The 17,773-nt window shown below is 38.0% G+C and overlaps 2 protein-coding genes across 3 annotated transcripts; one reads left to right on the top strand and one right to left on the bottom strand.

Annotated features, from left to right (window-relative positions):
* Nucleotides 1-12,375: 12,375 nt before the first annotated feature.
* Nucleotides 12,376-15,822, top strand: LOC136779791 (CCAAT/enhancer-binding protein zeta-like). 2 transcript variants are annotated; one of them, XM_066737606.1, is made up of 6 exons: nt 12,376-12,496; nt 12,615-12,661; nt 12,742-13,718; nt 13,788-14,457; nt 14,521-14,937; nt 15,017-15,822. In XM_066737606.1, the coding sequence occupies exons 2-6, from the start codon at nt 12,628-12,630 to the stop codon at nt 15,493-15,495; spliced, it is 2,577 nt and encodes an 858-aa protein (XP_066593703.1). In that variant the 5' UTR covers nt 12,376-12,496; nt 12,615-12,627; the 3' UTR covers nt 15,496-15,822. The 2 variants fall into 2 exon arrangements, with proteins under 2 accessions (XP_066593703.1, XP_066593700.1); XM_066737603.1 differs by having other exon boundaries at nt 12,400-12,496; nt 12,615-13,718.
* Nucleotides 15,823-15,932: 110 nt separating this feature from the next.
* LOC136779793 (chromobox protein homolog 1-like) lies at nt 15,933-17,656 on the bottom strand. Its single transcript, XM_066737611.1, has 4 exons — nt 17,398-17,656; nt 16,968-17,070; nt 16,652-16,880; nt 15,933-16,580 (listed from the first exon to the last, which is right to left on the bottom strand). The coding sequence occupies exons 2-4, from the start codon at nt 17,055-17,057 to the stop codon at nt 16,354-16,356; spliced, it is 546 nt and encodes a 181-aa protein (XP_066593708.1). The 5' UTR covers nt 17,058-17,070; nt 17,398-17,656; the 3' UTR covers nt 15,933-16,353.
* Nucleotides 17,657-17,773: the final 117 nt, after the last annotated feature.

Here is a 17,773-nt window from a genome sequence, read left to right as displayed (position 1 = left end):
GACAACTCATACGCGGAAATTTGATAGATAAACTGAAACTCGCGCTTCAAAAAAATACCATCCGGTACAGGTACTACTCGTTAAGATTCTTTTTCACTGGCTTTTAAAACGCTAAATTTGCCATATGATATAAAATTGTTAACATTGCAATGTATTAGCATAAGTATTTTCGAAAAAATGGTCAATCAGTACTTGGCAAAATAATCATTTTAAAAGTTGGTGAAAGAGATCCTACTCATACCGATAGCAGTCGCAACTGATTTGCGGAATATCTCAAATTGCAACCAATCAGGTGCGATTGCTAATTAACCCGTCCACAATAAGCGATACCTGTTCCGCATAGCCCTCTCGCGTAGCGGGTACATCAACTCAGTTATCAATTATCCGCGTACCGGTCGTCAGTGGATCCCGCGTTGTAGTTTTTCGTAACCACTGAGTACTGACATTTAGTTTAAATTAGTCGCGATTAAAAATAATTTAATGTTTTATTTTCATCACATATGAGCTATTTATTTTATAATATTAATAAAATTGTGCCGCGTTTTATAAAATTTAAATAAATTGAATTAGCTTTTATTATTTTTATACAAACAATTTCAATTTATTTAAGATTTTATTAATTATTATTAATTTCTAAATAAATTTAAAATTCTGGTTAAAATTTTTTAACATTGTTGTGCAATTATAAGTATTCGGCATTGGTGACGATAAATTGTTTAAAAATTAAACTTAACTTTTCTATATAATTTCCGCATATTTAATTATGTCAAGAGGGAAATTTAAGTAATGCAGTTGGGATATTTTAATAGAATATATAGTAATGAATGCAGTGTGTGATGAAAATAAAAGCTTTTATCTGTGTATAATTCGCGTAATAAATAGAAAATTTGTGACTACAGTCAGTGCGGAGCGTGTCTATTGTGTATGTGTGTGTGAGTGCTGCAGCGAATAAAGACAGAAGCCTCAAAGACTGTTAAAGCCTGCCAGTTTTACTTTAATTATATTAAAGTTAAATAAATTAAAATTAACTCTATAAAATTACATGCAATAATTTATTTCTGTTACGGTTAGCGACTTCACTAAAGAGTGAGAGAGCGCGTTTAAAAATGTCACGTCGAGGAGTGTCGTTTGAAAAATCCGAGTCTCGTAGTGTCAGTCGATAAGTGCTCGTCGCGGAATGCGGTTGTCCCGCGTATTATATGTTGAAATAAAAATCGCGCCGAGCAGTGCTGTTTGAAAAATCCGAGTTTCGAAGTATCAGTCGATAAGTGTTCGTTGCGCAGTGCGGTTGTCCCGCGTAGTATACGTTGAAATTAAATTCGCGTCGCGCAGTGCCGTTTGAAAAATCCGAGTTTCGAAGTGTCAGTCGATAAGTGTTCGTCGCGGAATGCGGTTGTCCCGCGTAGTATACGTTGAAATAAAATTCGCGCCGCGCGCGCGCAGTGCCGTTTGAAAAATCAGAATTTCGAAGTGTCAGTCGATAAGTGTTCGTCGCGGAATGCGGTTGTCCCGCGTATTATATGTTGAAATAAAAATCGCGCCGAGCAGTGCTGTTTGAAAAATCCGAGTTTCGTACTGTCAGTCAATAATTGTTCGTCGCGGGGTGCGGTTGTCCCGCGTAGTATAGGTTGAAATAAAATTCGCGTCGCGCTCATACCGTTGAAAAATCCTAGTTTCGTAGTGTCATTCGATAAGTGCTCGTCGCGGAATGCGGTTGTCCCGAGTAGTATACGTTAAAATAAAATTCTCCTCGCGCAGTGCCGTTTGAAAAATCCGAGTTTCAAAGTGTCAGTCGATAAGTGTTCGTCGCGGAATGCGGTTGTCCCGCGTATTATACGTCGAAATAAAAATCGCGCCGAGCAGTGCGATTTGAAAAATCCAAGTTTCGTAGTTTCAGTCGCTAAGTGCTCGTCGCGGAATGCGGCTGTCCCGTGTAGTATACGTTAAAATAAAATTCGCTTCGCGCAGTGCCGTTTGAAAAATCCGAGTTTCGAAGTGTCAATCGATAAGTGTTCGGCGCGCAGTGCGGTTGTCCCGCGTAGTATACGTTGAAATAGAATTCGCGTCGCGCAGTGCCGTTTGAAAAATCCGAGTTTCGAAGTGTCAGTCGATAAGTGTTCGTCGCGGAATGCGGTTGTCCCGCGTATTATATGTTGAAATAAAAATCGCGCCGAGCAGTGCTGTTTGAAAAATCCGAGTTTCGTTGTGTCAGTCGTGAAGTGCTCGTCGCGTAGTGCGGTTCTCCCGCGTAGTGTACGTTTAAAAGAAATCGCGTAGCGCACTGCTACTTTAAAAATCCGAGTCTGTAGTGTCAGTCGTGAACTGCTCGTCGCGTAATGCGGTTGTCCCGGTAGTGTACGTTAAAAAGAAATCGCGTCGCGTAGTGCCTTTTGAATAATCCGAGTTTCGTAGTGTCAGTCGATAAGTGTTCGTCGCGGAGTGCGGTTGTCCCGCGTAGTATACGTTAAAGACAAATCGCGTCGCGCAGTGCAGTTTGAAAAATCCGAGTCTTTTAGTGTCAGTCGTGAACTGCTCGTCGCGTAGTGCGGTTGTCCCGGTAGTGTACGTTAAAAAAAAATCGCGTCGCGTAGTGCCTTTTGAATAATCCGAGTTTCGTAGTGTCAGTCGATAAGTGTTCGTCGCGGTGTGCGGTTGTCCCGCATAGGACACGTTAAAAAAAATCGCGTCGCGCACTGCTGATTTAAAAATCAGAATCTGTAGTGATAGTCGTGAACTGCTCGTCGCGTAGTGCGGTTCTTCCGCGTAGTGTACGTTTAAAAGAAATCGCGTAGTGCACTGCTACTTTAAAAATCCGAGTCTGTAGTGTCAGTCGTGAACTGCTCGTCGCGTAGTGCAGTTCTCCTGCGTAGTGTACGTTAAAAAGAAATCGCGTAGCGCACTGCTACATTAAAAATCCAAGTCTCGAAGTGTCAGTTGTGAAGTGCTCGTCGCGTAGTGCGGTTCTCTCGCGTAGTGTTCGTTAAAAAGAAATCGCGTAGCGCACTGCTACATTAAAAATCCAAGTCTCGAAGTGTCAGTTGTGAAGTGCTCGTCGCGTAGTGCGGTTCTCTCGCGTAGTGTTCGTTAAAAAGAAATCGCGTAGCGCACTGCTACTTTAAAAATCCGAGTCTGTAGTGTCAGTCGTGAACTGCTCGTCGCGTAGTGCGGTTGTCCCGGTAGTGTACGTTAAAAAGAAATCGCGTAGCGTAGTGCCTTTTGAATAATCCGAGTTTCGTAGTGTCAGTCGATAAGTGTTCGTCGCGGAGTGCGGTTGTCCCGCGTAGTATACGTTAAAGACAAATCGCGTCGCGCAGTGCAGTTTGAAAAATCCGAGTCTTTTAGTGTCAGTCGTGAACTGCTCGTCGCGTAGTGCGGTTGTCCCGGTAGTGTACGTTAAAAAAAAATCGCGTCGCGTAGTGCCTTTTGAATAATCCGAGTTTCGTAGTGTCAGTCGATAAGTGTTCGTCGCGGTGTGCGGTTGTCCCGCATAGGACACGTTAAAAAAAATCGCGTCGCGCACTGCTGATTTAAAAATCAGAATTTGTAATGACAGTTGTGAACTGCTCGTCGCGTAGTGCGGTTGTCCCGGTAGTGTACGTTAAAAAGAAATCGCGTAGCGCACTGCTACATTAAAAATCCAAGTCTCGAAGTGTCAGTTGTGAAGTGCTCGTCGCGTAGTGCGGTTCTCTCGCGTAGTGTTCGTTAAAAAGAAATCGCGTAGCGCACTGCTACTTTAAAAATCCGAGTCTGTAGTGTCAGTCGTGAACTGCTCGTCGCGTAGTGCGGTTGTCCCGGTAGTGTACGTTAAAAAGAAATCGCGTCGCGTAGTGCCTTTTGAATAATCCGAGTTTCGTAGTGTCAGTCGATAAGTGTTCGTCGCGGAGTGCGGTTGTCCCGCGTAGTATACGTTAAAGACAAATCGCGTCGCGCAGTGCAGTTTGAAAAATCCGAGTCTTTTAGTGTCAGTCGTGAAGTGCTCGTCGCGGAGTGCGGTTGTCCCGCGTAGTATACGTTGAAATAAAATTCGCGTCGCGCATACCGTTTGAATAATCCGAGTCTCGTTGTGTCAGTCGTGAAGTGCTCGTCGCGTAGTACGGTTGTCTCGGTAGTGTACGTTAAAAAGAAATCGCGTCGCGTGGTGCCTTTTGAATAATCCGAGTTTCGTAGTGTCAGTCGATAAGTGTTTGTCACGGGTGCGGTTGTCCCGCATAGGACACGTTAAAAAAAATCGCGTCGCGCACTGCTGATTTAAAAATCAGAATCTGTAGTGATAGTCGTGAACTGCTCGTCGCGTAGTGCGGTTGTCCCGGTAGTGTTCGTTAAAAAGAAATCGCGTAGCGCACTGCTGATTTAAGAATCCGAGTCTGTAGTGTCAGTTGTGAAGTGCTCGTCGCGTAGTGCGGTTCTCCTGCGTAGTGTACGTTAAAAAGAAATCGCGTAGCGCACTGCTGATTTATAAATTAGAATTTGCAGTGACAGTCGTGAACTGCTCGTCGCGTAGTGCGGTTATCCCGGTAGTGTACGTTAAAAAGAAATCGCGTCGCGTAGTGCCTTTTGAATAATCCGAGTTTCGTAGTGTCAGTCGATAAGTGTTCGTCGCGGAGTGCGGTTCTTCCGCGTAGTGTACGTTTAAAAGAAATCGCGTAGTGCACTGCTACTTTAAAAATCCGAGTCTGTAGTGTCAGTCGTGAACTGCTCGTCGCGTAGTGCAGGTCTCCTGCGTAGTGTACGTTAAAAAGAAATCGCGTAGTGCACTGCTGATTTAAGAATCCGAGTCTGTAGTGTCAGTTGTGAAGTGCTCGTCGCGTAGTGCGGTTCTCCTGCGTAGTGTACGTTAAAAAGAAATCGCGTAGCGCACTGCTGATTTATAAATTAGAATTTGCAGTGACAGTCGTGAACTGCTCGTCGCGTAGTGCGGTTATCCCGGTAGTGTACGTTAAAAAGAAATCGCGTCGCGTAGTGCCTTTTGAATAATCCGAGTCTCGTAGTGTCAGTCGTGAAGTGCTCGTCGCGTAGTGCGGTTGTCGCGAGAAGTGTACCTTAAAAAGAATTCGCGTAGTGCACTGCTACTTTAAAAATCCGAGTCTGTAGTGTCAGTCGTGAACTGCTCGTCGCGTAGTGCAGTTCTCCTGCGTAGTGTACGTTAAAAAGAAATCGCGTAGTGCACTGCTGATTTAAAAATCAGAATTTGTAATGACAGTTGTGAACTGCTCGTCGCGTAGTGCGGTTCTCCTGCGTAGTGTACGTTAAAAAGAAATCGCGTAGCGCACAGCTGCTTTAAAAATCCGAGTCTGTAGTGTCAGTCGTGAACTGCTCGTCGCGTAGTGCGGTTGTCCCGGTAGTGTACGTTAAAAAGAAATCGCGTAGCGCACTGCTACATTAAAAATCCAAGTCTCGAAGTGTCAGTTGTGAAGTGCTCGTCGCGTAGTGCGGTTCTCTCGCGTAGTGTTCGTTAAAAAGAAATCGCGTAGCGCACTGCTACTTTAAAAATCCGAGTCTGTAGTGTCAGTCGTGAACTGCTCGTCGCGTAGTGCGGTTGTCCCGGTAGTGTACGTTAAAAAGAAATCGCGTCGCGTAGTGCCTTTTGAATAATCCGAGTTTCGTAGTGTCAGTCGATAAGTGTTCGTCGCGGAGTGCGGTTGTCCCGCGTAGTATACGTTAAAGACAAATCGCGTCGCGCAGTGCAGTTTGAAAAATCCGAGTCTTTTAGTGTCAGTCGTGAAGTGCTCGTCGCGGAGTGCGGTTGTCCCGCGTAGTATACGTTGAAATAAAATTCGCGTCGCGCATACCGTTTGAATAATCCGAGTCTCGTTGTGTCAGTCGTGAATTGCTCGTCGCGTAGTACGGTTGTCTCGGTAGTGTACGTTAAAAAGAAATCGCGTCGCGTGGTGCCTTTTGAATAATCCGAGTTTCGTAGTGTCAGTCGATAAGTGTTTGTCACGGGTGCGGTTGTCCCGCATAGGACACGTTAAAAAAAATCGCGTCGCGCACTGCTGATTTAAAAATCAGAATCTGTAGTGATAGTCGTGAACTGCTCGTCGCGTAGTGCGGTTGTCCCGGTAGTGTTCGTTAAAAAGAAATCGCGTAGCGCACTGCTGATTTAAGAATCCGAGTCTGTAGTGTCAGTTGTGAAGTGCTCGTCGCGTAGTGCGGTTCTCCTGCGTAGTGTACGTTAAAAAGAAATCGCGTAGCGCACTGCTGATTTATAAATTAGAATTTGCAGTGACAGTCGTGAACTGCTCGTCGCGTAGTGCGGTTATCCCGGTAGTGTACGTTAAAAAGAAATCGCGTCGCGTAGTGCCTTTTGAATAATCCGAGTTTCGTAGTGTCAGTCGATAAGTGTTCGTCGCGGAGTGCGGTTCTTCCGCGTAGTGTACGTTTAAAAGAAATCGCGTAGTGCACTGCTACTTTAAAAATCCGAGTCTGTAGTGTCAGTCGTGAACTGCTCGTCGCGTAGTGCAGGTCTCCTGCGTAGTGTACGTTAAAAAGAAATCGCGTAGTGCACTGCTGATTTAAGAATCCGAGTCTGTAGTGTCAGTTGTGAAGTGCTCGTCGCGTAGTGCGGTTCTCCTGCGTAGTGTACGTTAAAAAGAAATCGCGTAGCGCACTGCTGATTTATAAATTAGAATTTGCAGTGACAGTCGTGAACTGCTCGTCGCGTAGTGCGGTTATCCCGGTAGTGTACGTTAAAAAGAAATCGCGTCGCGTAGTGCCTTTTGAATAATCCGAGTCTCGTAGTGTCAGTCGTGAAGTGCTCGTCGCGTAGTGCGGTTGTCGCGAGAAGTGTACCTTAAAAAGAATTCGCGAAGTGCCGTTTAAAAATCATTTTTTCGCGAGTGCATAACGTCAGCGTCCTCATCTCCATCGTCATCATAAACGCCATTATCATCGCCATCAACATCACCATTCCCATCTTCGGTATTATCGCAGAATATGTATGAATTATGGCTGGGAATTCGCTGAATGAGTGAGTCCCACGGGTAAAACCGTGAAAATTTTTTTTATTAACTAAAGAATGACCAAAAACCTATCAGTAGGTTACAGTTGGCCATTCTTCGGTTAAAATCATTTCTTGTTTTGTTTTTAATGTTTTTCAGATCCTCCGTATCGTCTATTTCTATTTTGCGCGTATTTTCTGTTTTTCATTAGGTTTAGATTTGCGTTATATGTAGGCTCTTTAGCTTTGTGAATTAGATAGTCATTATAGTTTTCGGTATTAGGTAGGGTATCAATTTCAGGTTTCTTAATTCCTTTTAAAATAAAGGGAATCACCTCAACTTCATTTTCCACGGAGATTCTACTTCCCACATGTCCAGTTCAACTAATAAAGGCACATCTTGATTGAATTAACGTTCACTCTCTCGAGAGAAAGATGCATCTCAATTAATAACTAGAATCAAATACCATTTTCCCTTTTTTTTGTATAATCGTATGTTTTTGGTAGAATCTTCGTATTAAATACCATTTTTGCCAGTTCTTGAAATACCAAATTATAAAATGAAATATGGAAATATTTTGTTTGAAAAACCTTCCATATTTCAGGTTAAATACTCGTTTTTTCAAATTTTATTAACATTTCTTATTTTCAGGTGGAGTGGAAGAGGACTATTCCTAGTAGCTAAACTGTCCAATATCGATATATATTCGATATGGAATTCATACCAACCCTGTACCCTTTTCTCCATCAGTTGGAGAAAGACAAACCATTATTTGGAGTCAAACCGTAATCAGAGGAGGACGTACTGACAAATATCCTAATTATTTTTCTACTTTTCATACTTGATTAATTTTTTTAAGTTTTAAGAGGGACAAGTATAGGGCAAGGCTGTCAACGAGTAAGGCTTAATTACCTGTCCGTTTACTTAAGTCCACATTTATTTAAATAATTTCAAGGATAGATAAATTTAATCTTATTATTTTCATTCATTGTTAATTCAAGTAAAGGTGTTTATTGAGAAGTGGACTCTCGAGTGTCAACTGGCTCGGGCTGATCCTCCTTCAGCGACTATCAACCCTTACTTACTTTGTCCTTGTGGACTCTCGACGTTGGCTCATTAAGTTCACCTAATAGGGGTCCATCTTTATTGATGTGTAAATCGTTTCCTCGACGTAGTAGTTCTTTGTGTGACAACTCGGATCCACACCAAGGGACAAAGAATGTAAGGGTAATTAGTCACTGAGGAGAGTATCAGTCATGATCTGGTTGACCTCTGTGTGAATTAACATTCACGCTCGAGAGGAGGAAGCTTTTCAATTAACAGCTAGAAAGAAGTAACAATTTAGTTAGTTTCTCTATTCATTCACTTTTTGTAGCATGCTTTATTAATTTATATCTTTGTCTGTCTTTGAAATTCCTAATTAGAATCTTAAATGTGGAAATATTTTCTTTGAAAATCCTTCCACATTTCGGGTTGAATACTCGTTTTTTCAAGTATACTTTTGTTTTCTTTCTGTTTCAGTTGGAGCGGGAGAGAGCAATGGATAGTGACCGCATTTTCCCAATGTCGACATAAATCCAACACTAATCATGCGCCATTGCCATCCTGGGTTGGACCAAGTCAAACCCTCACTTGGAATCGGGACATCATCGGGAGAGGACGTACTGGCAAATAATTTATTTTTTTATTTCGCATACTTGTTTAATTTATTTTATGTTTTAGGAAGGACTCTTGTAGGACAAGGCTGTCAACGAGTACGGCTTAATTACCAGTCCGTTTACTTAAGTCCACATTTATTTAAATAATTTCAAGGATAGATAAATTTAATCTTATTATTTTCATTCATTGTTAATTCAAGTACAGGTGTTTATTGAGAAGTGGACTCTCGAGTGTCAACTGGCTCGGGCTGATCCTCCTTCAGCGACTATCAACCCTTACTTACTTTGTCCTTGTGGACTCTCGACGTTGGCTCATTAAGTTCACCTAATAGGGGTCCATCTTTATTGATGTGTAAATCGTTTCCTCGACGTAGTAGTTCTTCGTGTGACAACTCGGATCCACACCAAGGGACAAAGAATGTAAGGGTAATTAGTCACTGAGGAGAGTATCAGTCATGATCTGGTTGACCTTTGTGTGAATTAACATTCACGCTCGAGAGGAGGAAGCTTTTCAATTAACCGCTGGAAAGAAGTAACAATTTCGTTAGCTTCTGTTTTCATTCACTTTTTGTAGCATGCTTTATTAATTTTTATCTTTGTCTGTCCTTGAAATTTCTAATTAGAATCTGAAATGTGGGAATATTTTCCTTGAAAATCCTTCCACATTTCGGGTTGAATACTCTTTTTTTCAATTTTATTTTGGTTTTCTTTCTGTTTCAGTTGGAGCGGGAGAGAGCCATGGATAGTGACCGCATTTTCCCAATGTCGACATAAATCCAACACTAATCATGCGCCATTGCCATCCTGGGTTGGACCAAGTCAAACCCTCACTTGGAATCGGGACATCATCGGGAGAGGACGTACTGGCAAATAATTTATTTTTTTATTTCGCATACTTGTTTAATTTATTTTATGTTTTAGGAAGGACTCTTGTAGGACAAGGCTGTCAACGAGTACCGCTTAATTACCAGTCCGTTTACTTAAGTCCACATTTATTTAAATAATTTCAAGGATAGATAAATTTAATCTTATTATTTTCATTCATTGTTAATTCAAGTACAGGTGTTTATTGAGAAGTGGACTCTCGAGTGTCAACTGGCTCGGGCTGATCCTCCTTCAGCGACCATCAACCCTTACTTACTTTGTCCTTGTGGACTCTCGATGTTGGCTCATTAAGTTCACCTAATAGGGGTCCATCTTTATTGATGTGTAAATCGTTTCCTCGACGTAGTAGTTCTTCGTGTGACAACTCGGATCCACACCAAGGGACAAAGAAAGTAAGGATTATTAGTCACTGAGGAGAGTATCAGCCGTGATCTGGTCGACCTTTGTGTGAATTAACATTCACGCTCGAGAGGAGGAAGCTTCTCAACTAACCGCTGGAAAGAAGTAACAATTTCGTTAGCTTCTCTGTTCATTCACTTTTTGTAGCATGCTTCATTAATTTATATCTTTGTCTGTCCTTGAAATTCCCAATTAGAATCTGAAATGTGGAAATATTTTCCTTGAAAATCCTTCCACATTTCGGGTTGAATACTCGTTTTTTCAATTTTATTTTTGTTTTCTTTCTGTTTCAGTTGGAGCGGGAGAGAGCCATGGATAGTGACCGCATTTTCCCAATATCGACATAAATCCAACACTAATCATGCGCCATTGCCATCCTGGGTTGGACCAAGTCAAACCCTCACTTGGAATCGGGACATCATCGGGAGGGGACGTACTGACAAATAATTTATTTTTTTATTTCGCATACTTGTTTAATTTATTTTATGTTTTAGGAAGGACTCTTGTAGGACAAGGCTGTCAACGAGTACGGCTTAATTACCAGTCCGTTTACTTAAGTCCACATTTATTTAAATAATTTCAAGGATAGATAAATTTAATCTTATTATTTTATTCATTGTTAATTCAAGTCAAGGTGTTTATTGAGAAGTGGACTCTCGAGTGTCAACTGGCTCGGGCTGATCCTCCTTCAGCGACTATCAACCCTTACTTACTTTGTCCTTGTGGACTCTCGACGTTGGCTCATTAAGTTCACCTAATAGGGGTCCATCTTTATTGATGTGTAAATCGTTTCCTCGACGTAGTAGTTCTTCGTGTGACAACTCGGATCCACACCAAGGGACAAAGAATGTAAGGGTAATTAGTCACTGAGGAGAGTATCAGTCATGATCTGGTTGACCTTTGTGTGAATTAACATTCACGCTCGAGAGGAGGAAGCTTTTCAATTAACAGCTAGAAAGAAGTAACAATTTAGTTAGTTTCTCTATACATTCACTTTTTGTAGCATGCTTTATTAATTTTGTATCTTTGTCTGTCTTTGAAATTCCTAATAAGAATCTGAAATGTGGAAATATTTTCTTTGAAAATCCTTCCACATTTCGGGTTGAATACTCGTTTTTTCAAGTATATTTTTGTTTTCTTTTTGTTTCAGGTGAGGCGGCGCCGCCTCCCTCCCCGACGGTGTGCCACCTTGTCGTGGTGGGGGGGCTCACTTCTACAAGATCCCTTCCGATTAGTAAATGATTCGAATTAATTTTCTGATCTTTGGGAATCTTGTAGAAGTGCCAAGAGCACACCACACCTTAACGGGAATCCGTATACCGACATTACAGGGCGAAAACTATTTCGCATGCAGCGTCGTCATTTGTTGACGGATTGTAAAGTTATTACAGGTTTTTAGAAATGCCAGAAGCTTATCTACTAAGTTACGTTAGGAAAATTAACAAAAAATGAAAAAAATTTTTTGTTTAAATAAATATATTAACATTATTGAGAAACAACAATTAAATCGCAAAATCCCCCAACGTACTTTACTAGATAATGTTCATACGTTTCCAAAAAGTCCACAAAAATGCAAATCTGTCAAGAAATGACGATGCTGCATGCAACATAAATAATGGAAGAATTTCGTGTTCGGGAAGTCGCCAACACAAAATTCTTCCATTATTTATGTTGCATGCAGCATCGTCATTTCTTGACAGATTTGCATTTTTGTGGACTTTTTGGAAACGTATGAACATTATCTAGTAAAGTACGTTGGGGGATTTTGCGATTTAATTGTTGTTTCTCAATAATGTTAATATATTTATTTAAACAAAAATTTTTTTTCATTTTTTGTTAATTTTCCTAACGTAACTTAGTAGATAAGCTTCTGGCATTCCCAAAAACCTGTAATAACTTTACAATCCGTCAACAAATGACGACGCTGCATGCGAAATAGTTTTCGCCCTGTAATGTCGGTATATGGATTCCCGTTAATTATACTATAGTTTTCTTTCCCGGGTTGAATTATATTATTTAATTCATTACTACACTATCTGATGCCTGAGCTACATATGATTTAATTTCCCATTGTGTATATACGAGATAAGCGAGGATGAGTTATACATAGGCGCGCGTTTAGTACTACATAGTAAGAGCGCTGGTGTCTTTTTAAAGCAGTTCCTAAATGCATCGAAACATTAGAAAAAGCCATACCTGGCATTGGTTGTATGTATGTAATATCGTTATGGCCGTGTTCCGTTATTGACTGTGAATACTGAAAATCTATAGTTTATGTCACGCAAACTATAGATTACTAGTACTCACAGTCAATAACGGAACACGGCCTATATCTTTGTCAAGAATGAAGCATTGAAAGAAGACAGAAGGATATTCGCAGTACTGCTAGTGAATTTTGAAACACGATCCTTTACGGCACTATGGCAGCACTGTCTAGCGGAAAGTTTTTGAACAGCGGCAACGTCAGCCAATCAGCGACAAGCACTCAGCAGTTGAAAGGGTATATAAGAAGTGCTAATGCTCTCATTGCTTAATTCTGTTCAATTCTGTTATAGCCGAGACACGGAGCAGGTATCATTTAACGGGGTATATATATTTGCTCAAAAAATGATTCAAGTAAGTTGTAAGACTTTAAAGCAATTCTTGCTATTATTTTTATTATACTGTAATTCGTGTTTTTATTAATGATTATATTCTTCTATAAATATAACATTTTGTAATAATTTTATTTTAGTTGCATCGAAAAAATGACAACAATATCGATGACAATAGTGGTAAATGGTATGATGGTTACGTTAAAACACTTAATCCATGTAAACATTCTAAAACTGATAATGAAGTATTTGATTTATTGTCTGAAGCAAAACGATACTTTGATTCAGAATCAAAGTCATATCATCTAAAAAAATCAAAGACTCGAGATCCAGAAGCAGCATGGTTAAACACTGCAATGAAACAGGGTACAGCTGCAGATAAAATTGCAGCTAGTATAGTGCTAATACAAGATGAGCCAAAATATAATATCTCAAAGCTAATTGCTTTAATATCCCAAGCTAAAACAGCTAAGCGCAATCAATGCAATGAAGTTATTAATGCTTTAAAAGATTTATTTTTAACCTGTTTGTTATATCCTAATGGAAAATTGATTAAGTTTAGTGAACAGGATCTTGACAATATTGATGCAATATCTAAAGACAATAAGAAAAAGCCTGTAATACGAAATAAATTGTTAGCACAATGGTATTTTGAGGATCAATTAAAGGAACAGTATGAGAAATTTGTTATTGCATTGTCTAGTATAGCAACTGATACAGTGGAAGCTAATCGTGAGAAAGCAATATCAATTATGACAGATTTATTAATAGGAAATCCTGAACAAGAACATAAATTATTAGACTTTATAGTTAATAAAATTGGTGATCCTTCTAGTAAAATAGCATCAAAAACAATATATTGCTTAAATAAATTATTGAAAGAGCATCCTGTTATGAATATGATAGTTTTAAAGGAAATAGAAAAACTCTTATTCAGAAAAAATATGTCACCCAGAGCACAATATTATGCAATTTGTTTATTAACACAATTTGTTTTAAGTAAGGATGATCATGAAATAGCAGTAGCTCTTATTGATCTTTATTTTGCATTTTTCAAAGCCTGTTTAAAAAAAGGAGAACCAGATAGTAGAATGATGACAGCAATTTTAACAGGAGTAAATAGAGCTTATCGTTTTGCAAATACATTTCCAATCAATATCCAAAACCATATTGATTCTGTTTATAAGATTGTTCATATGGGGTCATTTAATACTGCTTTAAATGCTTTGTGCTTATTATACCAAGTAAGTATTAAAAGTGTTTGAATTGTATAATAACTTAAACTCTATTAATATTCATGTTGTTTCTCCTAGATCACGGAAAAAGATGATATTCGAGAGAACAGGTTTCATTCAGCTTTTTATAGAAAATTGCTATGTCCGCAAATTGGAATTGCTAACAAATGTGCAATGTTCTTAAATTTATTATTTCGCGTATTGAAGAGAGATAAAAGTATATTACGCCTTCGAGCATATATTAAACGAGTCTTGCAAATAGCATTATATTTTCCACCTAACATGGCATGTGCTACTTTATATGTAATATCACGTGTGATAAAAGTTCGGAAAGATTTAAAAGTAATATTTGACCAAACACAAACTTCTATTAAGAAAGAGGATATAAAGTTAAATCAGCAGAGGGAGAGAGAGAGTCATAATGTAATCGATGTAGAAGGAGAGATAACAATTGAAGACAAGGCAGATTACATTGATGATATTAATGAGCCTAAATTACCTGCAAGCATAAAAGATTCAGATTTAATTACAAATATTGTATGCAATACATATGCAGAAACAGTTCATATAAAAGATGACATTAAACAAGAGCAGGATGTGAATATTGAAGTAGACAAGAAAGAATATGACCCATTTTGTCGCAATCCGCTTTACTCCAATGCAATTAAAAGTTTCAATTTTGAGCTTATTGCTTTAGTTTCACATTTTCACCCTAGTGTCTCTTTATTTGCAAAAACCATAATGTTGGGTGAGTAATCAAAATATAAAACTAATAATTAGCACTTTTATTGAGTTGAATTTATTACTGCAGGGAAGACAATAGATTATACGGGAGATCCATTAGAAGATCTGGCATCAATTAGATTTTTAGACCGTTATGTGTTTAAAAATCCGAAGCAATTGGAGGAGAAAAAAGTACAAAAGAAAAACGATCCGCTATCGCGTCGTGCAGGCTATACTCCTAAAGGTATACGAAATTTACCAGTGGACAGTGCAGCATATTTAAATGAAAGGGAAGACCATATACCTGTGGATGAATTATTTTTATACAAGTTCCTTAAGAAAAAACAAGAAACTGGAGTAACTAATGATAAAAGGGAGGACGATGATAATGACAGTGTTAATAGTGAGGAGTTCAATGAAATGCTTGACAAAATGAATAATTTAGATGACTTAGAAAATCTGGATATCGCAGCTGATATAAGAACAGTCAAAAATATTAAAAAAGGTAAAAATATTTGAATCAAGAAATATTTTACTTTTTTATACATTGTTACAATTTTTTGTTTTAACGACTTATTTCATAGGTGATAAAGAGGAAGACGAAGATGAAGATAATGATAACCATGACGAAGATGAAGATGCTAATATGGAAAGTGATGATTTACTAGACGTAAATGATGATGATAAAGGTTTGCAAGACCTAAGTGATATAGACTTGGACGATATTGAAGACGATGATTTGAGCGATATGGAGTTCAATGACGATGAAGATGAAGATGATGAGAGCAATGCCATGCTTGTTAAAATAAAGAATAAAAAGGTTAAAGACACACACACTTCTGAAAATATATTCGTGTCTGCTGAGAAGTTTGCGGAAATGCTTGAAAATAATTATGGAAAAAATTATAATCTGGGTAGTTCAAATGAATTTAGTGCTGCTGATGGGGCTGATAGAAGACAAATTAATTGGGAAACGCAAAGAAATTTTCGCCTTCAAGGGATAAAAAGAAGCCAAACTCAGAAATTTTCAGTGAAATGTGGTAAAAAAAGGAAGAGGTATTAATTTAATAAATTAGAAAACCTCAACGAAGTTATAATTTCATTTGTTAACAAAATATTTTGCGGTTTTCTGAAGAACGAGAGAAAGAGAAAGAGAAAGAGAGAGAGAGAGAGAAATAGAAATAGAGATAAAAATAGAAATAGAAATATTTCTCCCGAAAAAAGCTGTAAAGGAAGCTATTTAGATCCATTGACGCCTTTTATTCAATTTTGTTAAAAAATAAATCCATACAAATCTTTATAACTATGAAAATAAGTGTAAAAAGTCTAATACTAATTTAATGTCAAATTGAATAACAATCTAATGGAAATAAAACTGTTTCTAAAAATTTCAAGGGCTTAATATTTTTATACCAAATTAAAAAAAAATTTTTGTTTAATCATAATTATGGAAATGTTTAATGGTAGCCATGGAAATAAGTATACATATACAGTTTTAAACTGCAATTAAAATTTGGTATCAGAATACACGTGTTTATGCACTTAAACTTAATTATCCTATGTTCTGAACCTCGAACTTAACAAATTTTAATTATATTTTAAGGTAATTCTAGGTACATAAACTGTTATTTTAAACCACATAAAAACAAAATTGAATACACAGAAATATTAATGCCAAATGTTAAAATGTATCATTTCTGTTATTATCAGTAATGCTTTAAAATGATACATCTAGTGGTAAAAATACAGTTAATTTACAGTTTTTTTAAATTACTACAGTATTTCTTTAATTTAGAAAAAACAGTATCTCTTACTAGATATATGCTTTCACTGAGAATTGACAAATAAAACTAGATTTATAACACCAGGTTGTTATATTCCGCAAATTTGAAGGAGTGAAAGTGTCTCAAAATGGTAAGTGCTACTCTGGATCAGCTTTTGCTGAGCCTTCGTCGTCATTTGCTGGACTGTGCCATGTTAGTCGTTCTTCATAGAACTTTATTACTATTTGCGGACATTTCTCATTTGCTATACGAGCAGGTACAAGGTCTGCATCATCTGTCCCTTTCCACTTCATTAGGAACATAAGTTCTCCACTTGAATCTGTTGCTCCAATAATACGTTCAGGGTCCAAATTTCTATCAAAGCCTAAAAATATGCAAACAATAAAAATCATGCTACTTATTAATAAGTTTCAGCATTTTTAATTAAAAAGGTACCTTCTGCCTTTTTTTCTTCTGTTAATTTTTTCTTAGCCTGAGTAGGTGTTGGCGTGCTCGAGCTTTTTCTTCTTTTTTGCTCATCATGACGCTTAGAATTGGCTGCTGCCTCTTTCTTTTTGCGTTGTTCTTCGAACTCAGCTATTAAATCAGGACAGTCCAAATTTTCCTCAGGCTCCCAAGTGTTATCATTATTAGAATATCCTTTCCATTTTAAAAAATACTCCACCTAAGAAAAATGAATTGTAATTTATCATATTGCATAAGGTGGTTCTGTCACGGTTAGGTTTAAGAAGTAGTGAGACAGCAAAAATACCTTTCCCTTAATAACTCTTCTGTCCAAAACTTTCTCCACACTGAACTCTTGAGGTTCTGGAGATTCTGGCGATTCCTTGGACTTACTCATTATTTTTAGTTTCCTTCAACAATTTAATAATGAAATCAGCCAATAGTAAAGTGTAAAATGAAATGGACACGGAATTATTTTATATTAATAGTACAATCTATTTAAAAACGGGATAAAATCTCTGAGAAATTAATTAAGGAGTTAAAATATCAAACGTTTGAAAAATACCAACAATATTTCTGTTATGTCAATAATTGCAATGAAAGTTCCAAGGTAATGTGAAATTTAGTGGATCAAAATGGCGTCAGAATAAAAATAATGGCGCAAAATAAATGTAAACAATATTACTTTGTTAATGACCTTTAAGAAATAATAATAAAATTCAGGTAATAATACTTACTTATTTACGCAACAATTTCGCAAGCTTCTTTTACAATCACACACACTTTGGGTTGATGGACGCTACAGCCAAACGTTCGCCGCGTTTCGTATGGCTAAAGAAGACGCACTCCGGCTTTCTTGCCGCGAAAAATTCTAAGGGCTGCCACCATAAACGTTAAATAGAAGTAAACAATCTTGATAGCAGGGAAAAATTTTGACTGAAACCTTATTACTGTGTTTAATAAATTATAAAAAAAATTATGACAAAAATAAAACTTTTACCGATAAATAGTCGATTTAATTTACAAATAATAAACGCATATTATCGAAAAATTCTACATTAACCTAATAGTAAAATCAGAAGTTAGTAACCTATCGGTTGATCGCAATAGTGC

The sequence above is a fragment of the Prorops nasuta genome, unplaced genomic scaffold (assembly GCF_024137725.1).
Source record: "Prorops nasuta isolate Cenicafe-Biocafe unplaced genomic scaffold, Cenicafe_Pnas_1.2 PNAS00017, whole genome shotgun sequence".
Lineage (NCBI taxonomy): Eukaryota > Metazoa > Arthropoda > Insecta > Hymenoptera > Bethylidae > Prorops > Prorops nasuta.
Note: the sequence above shows the minus strand (reverse complement) of the source record. Positions and strands in the feature narration are given on the sequence as shown.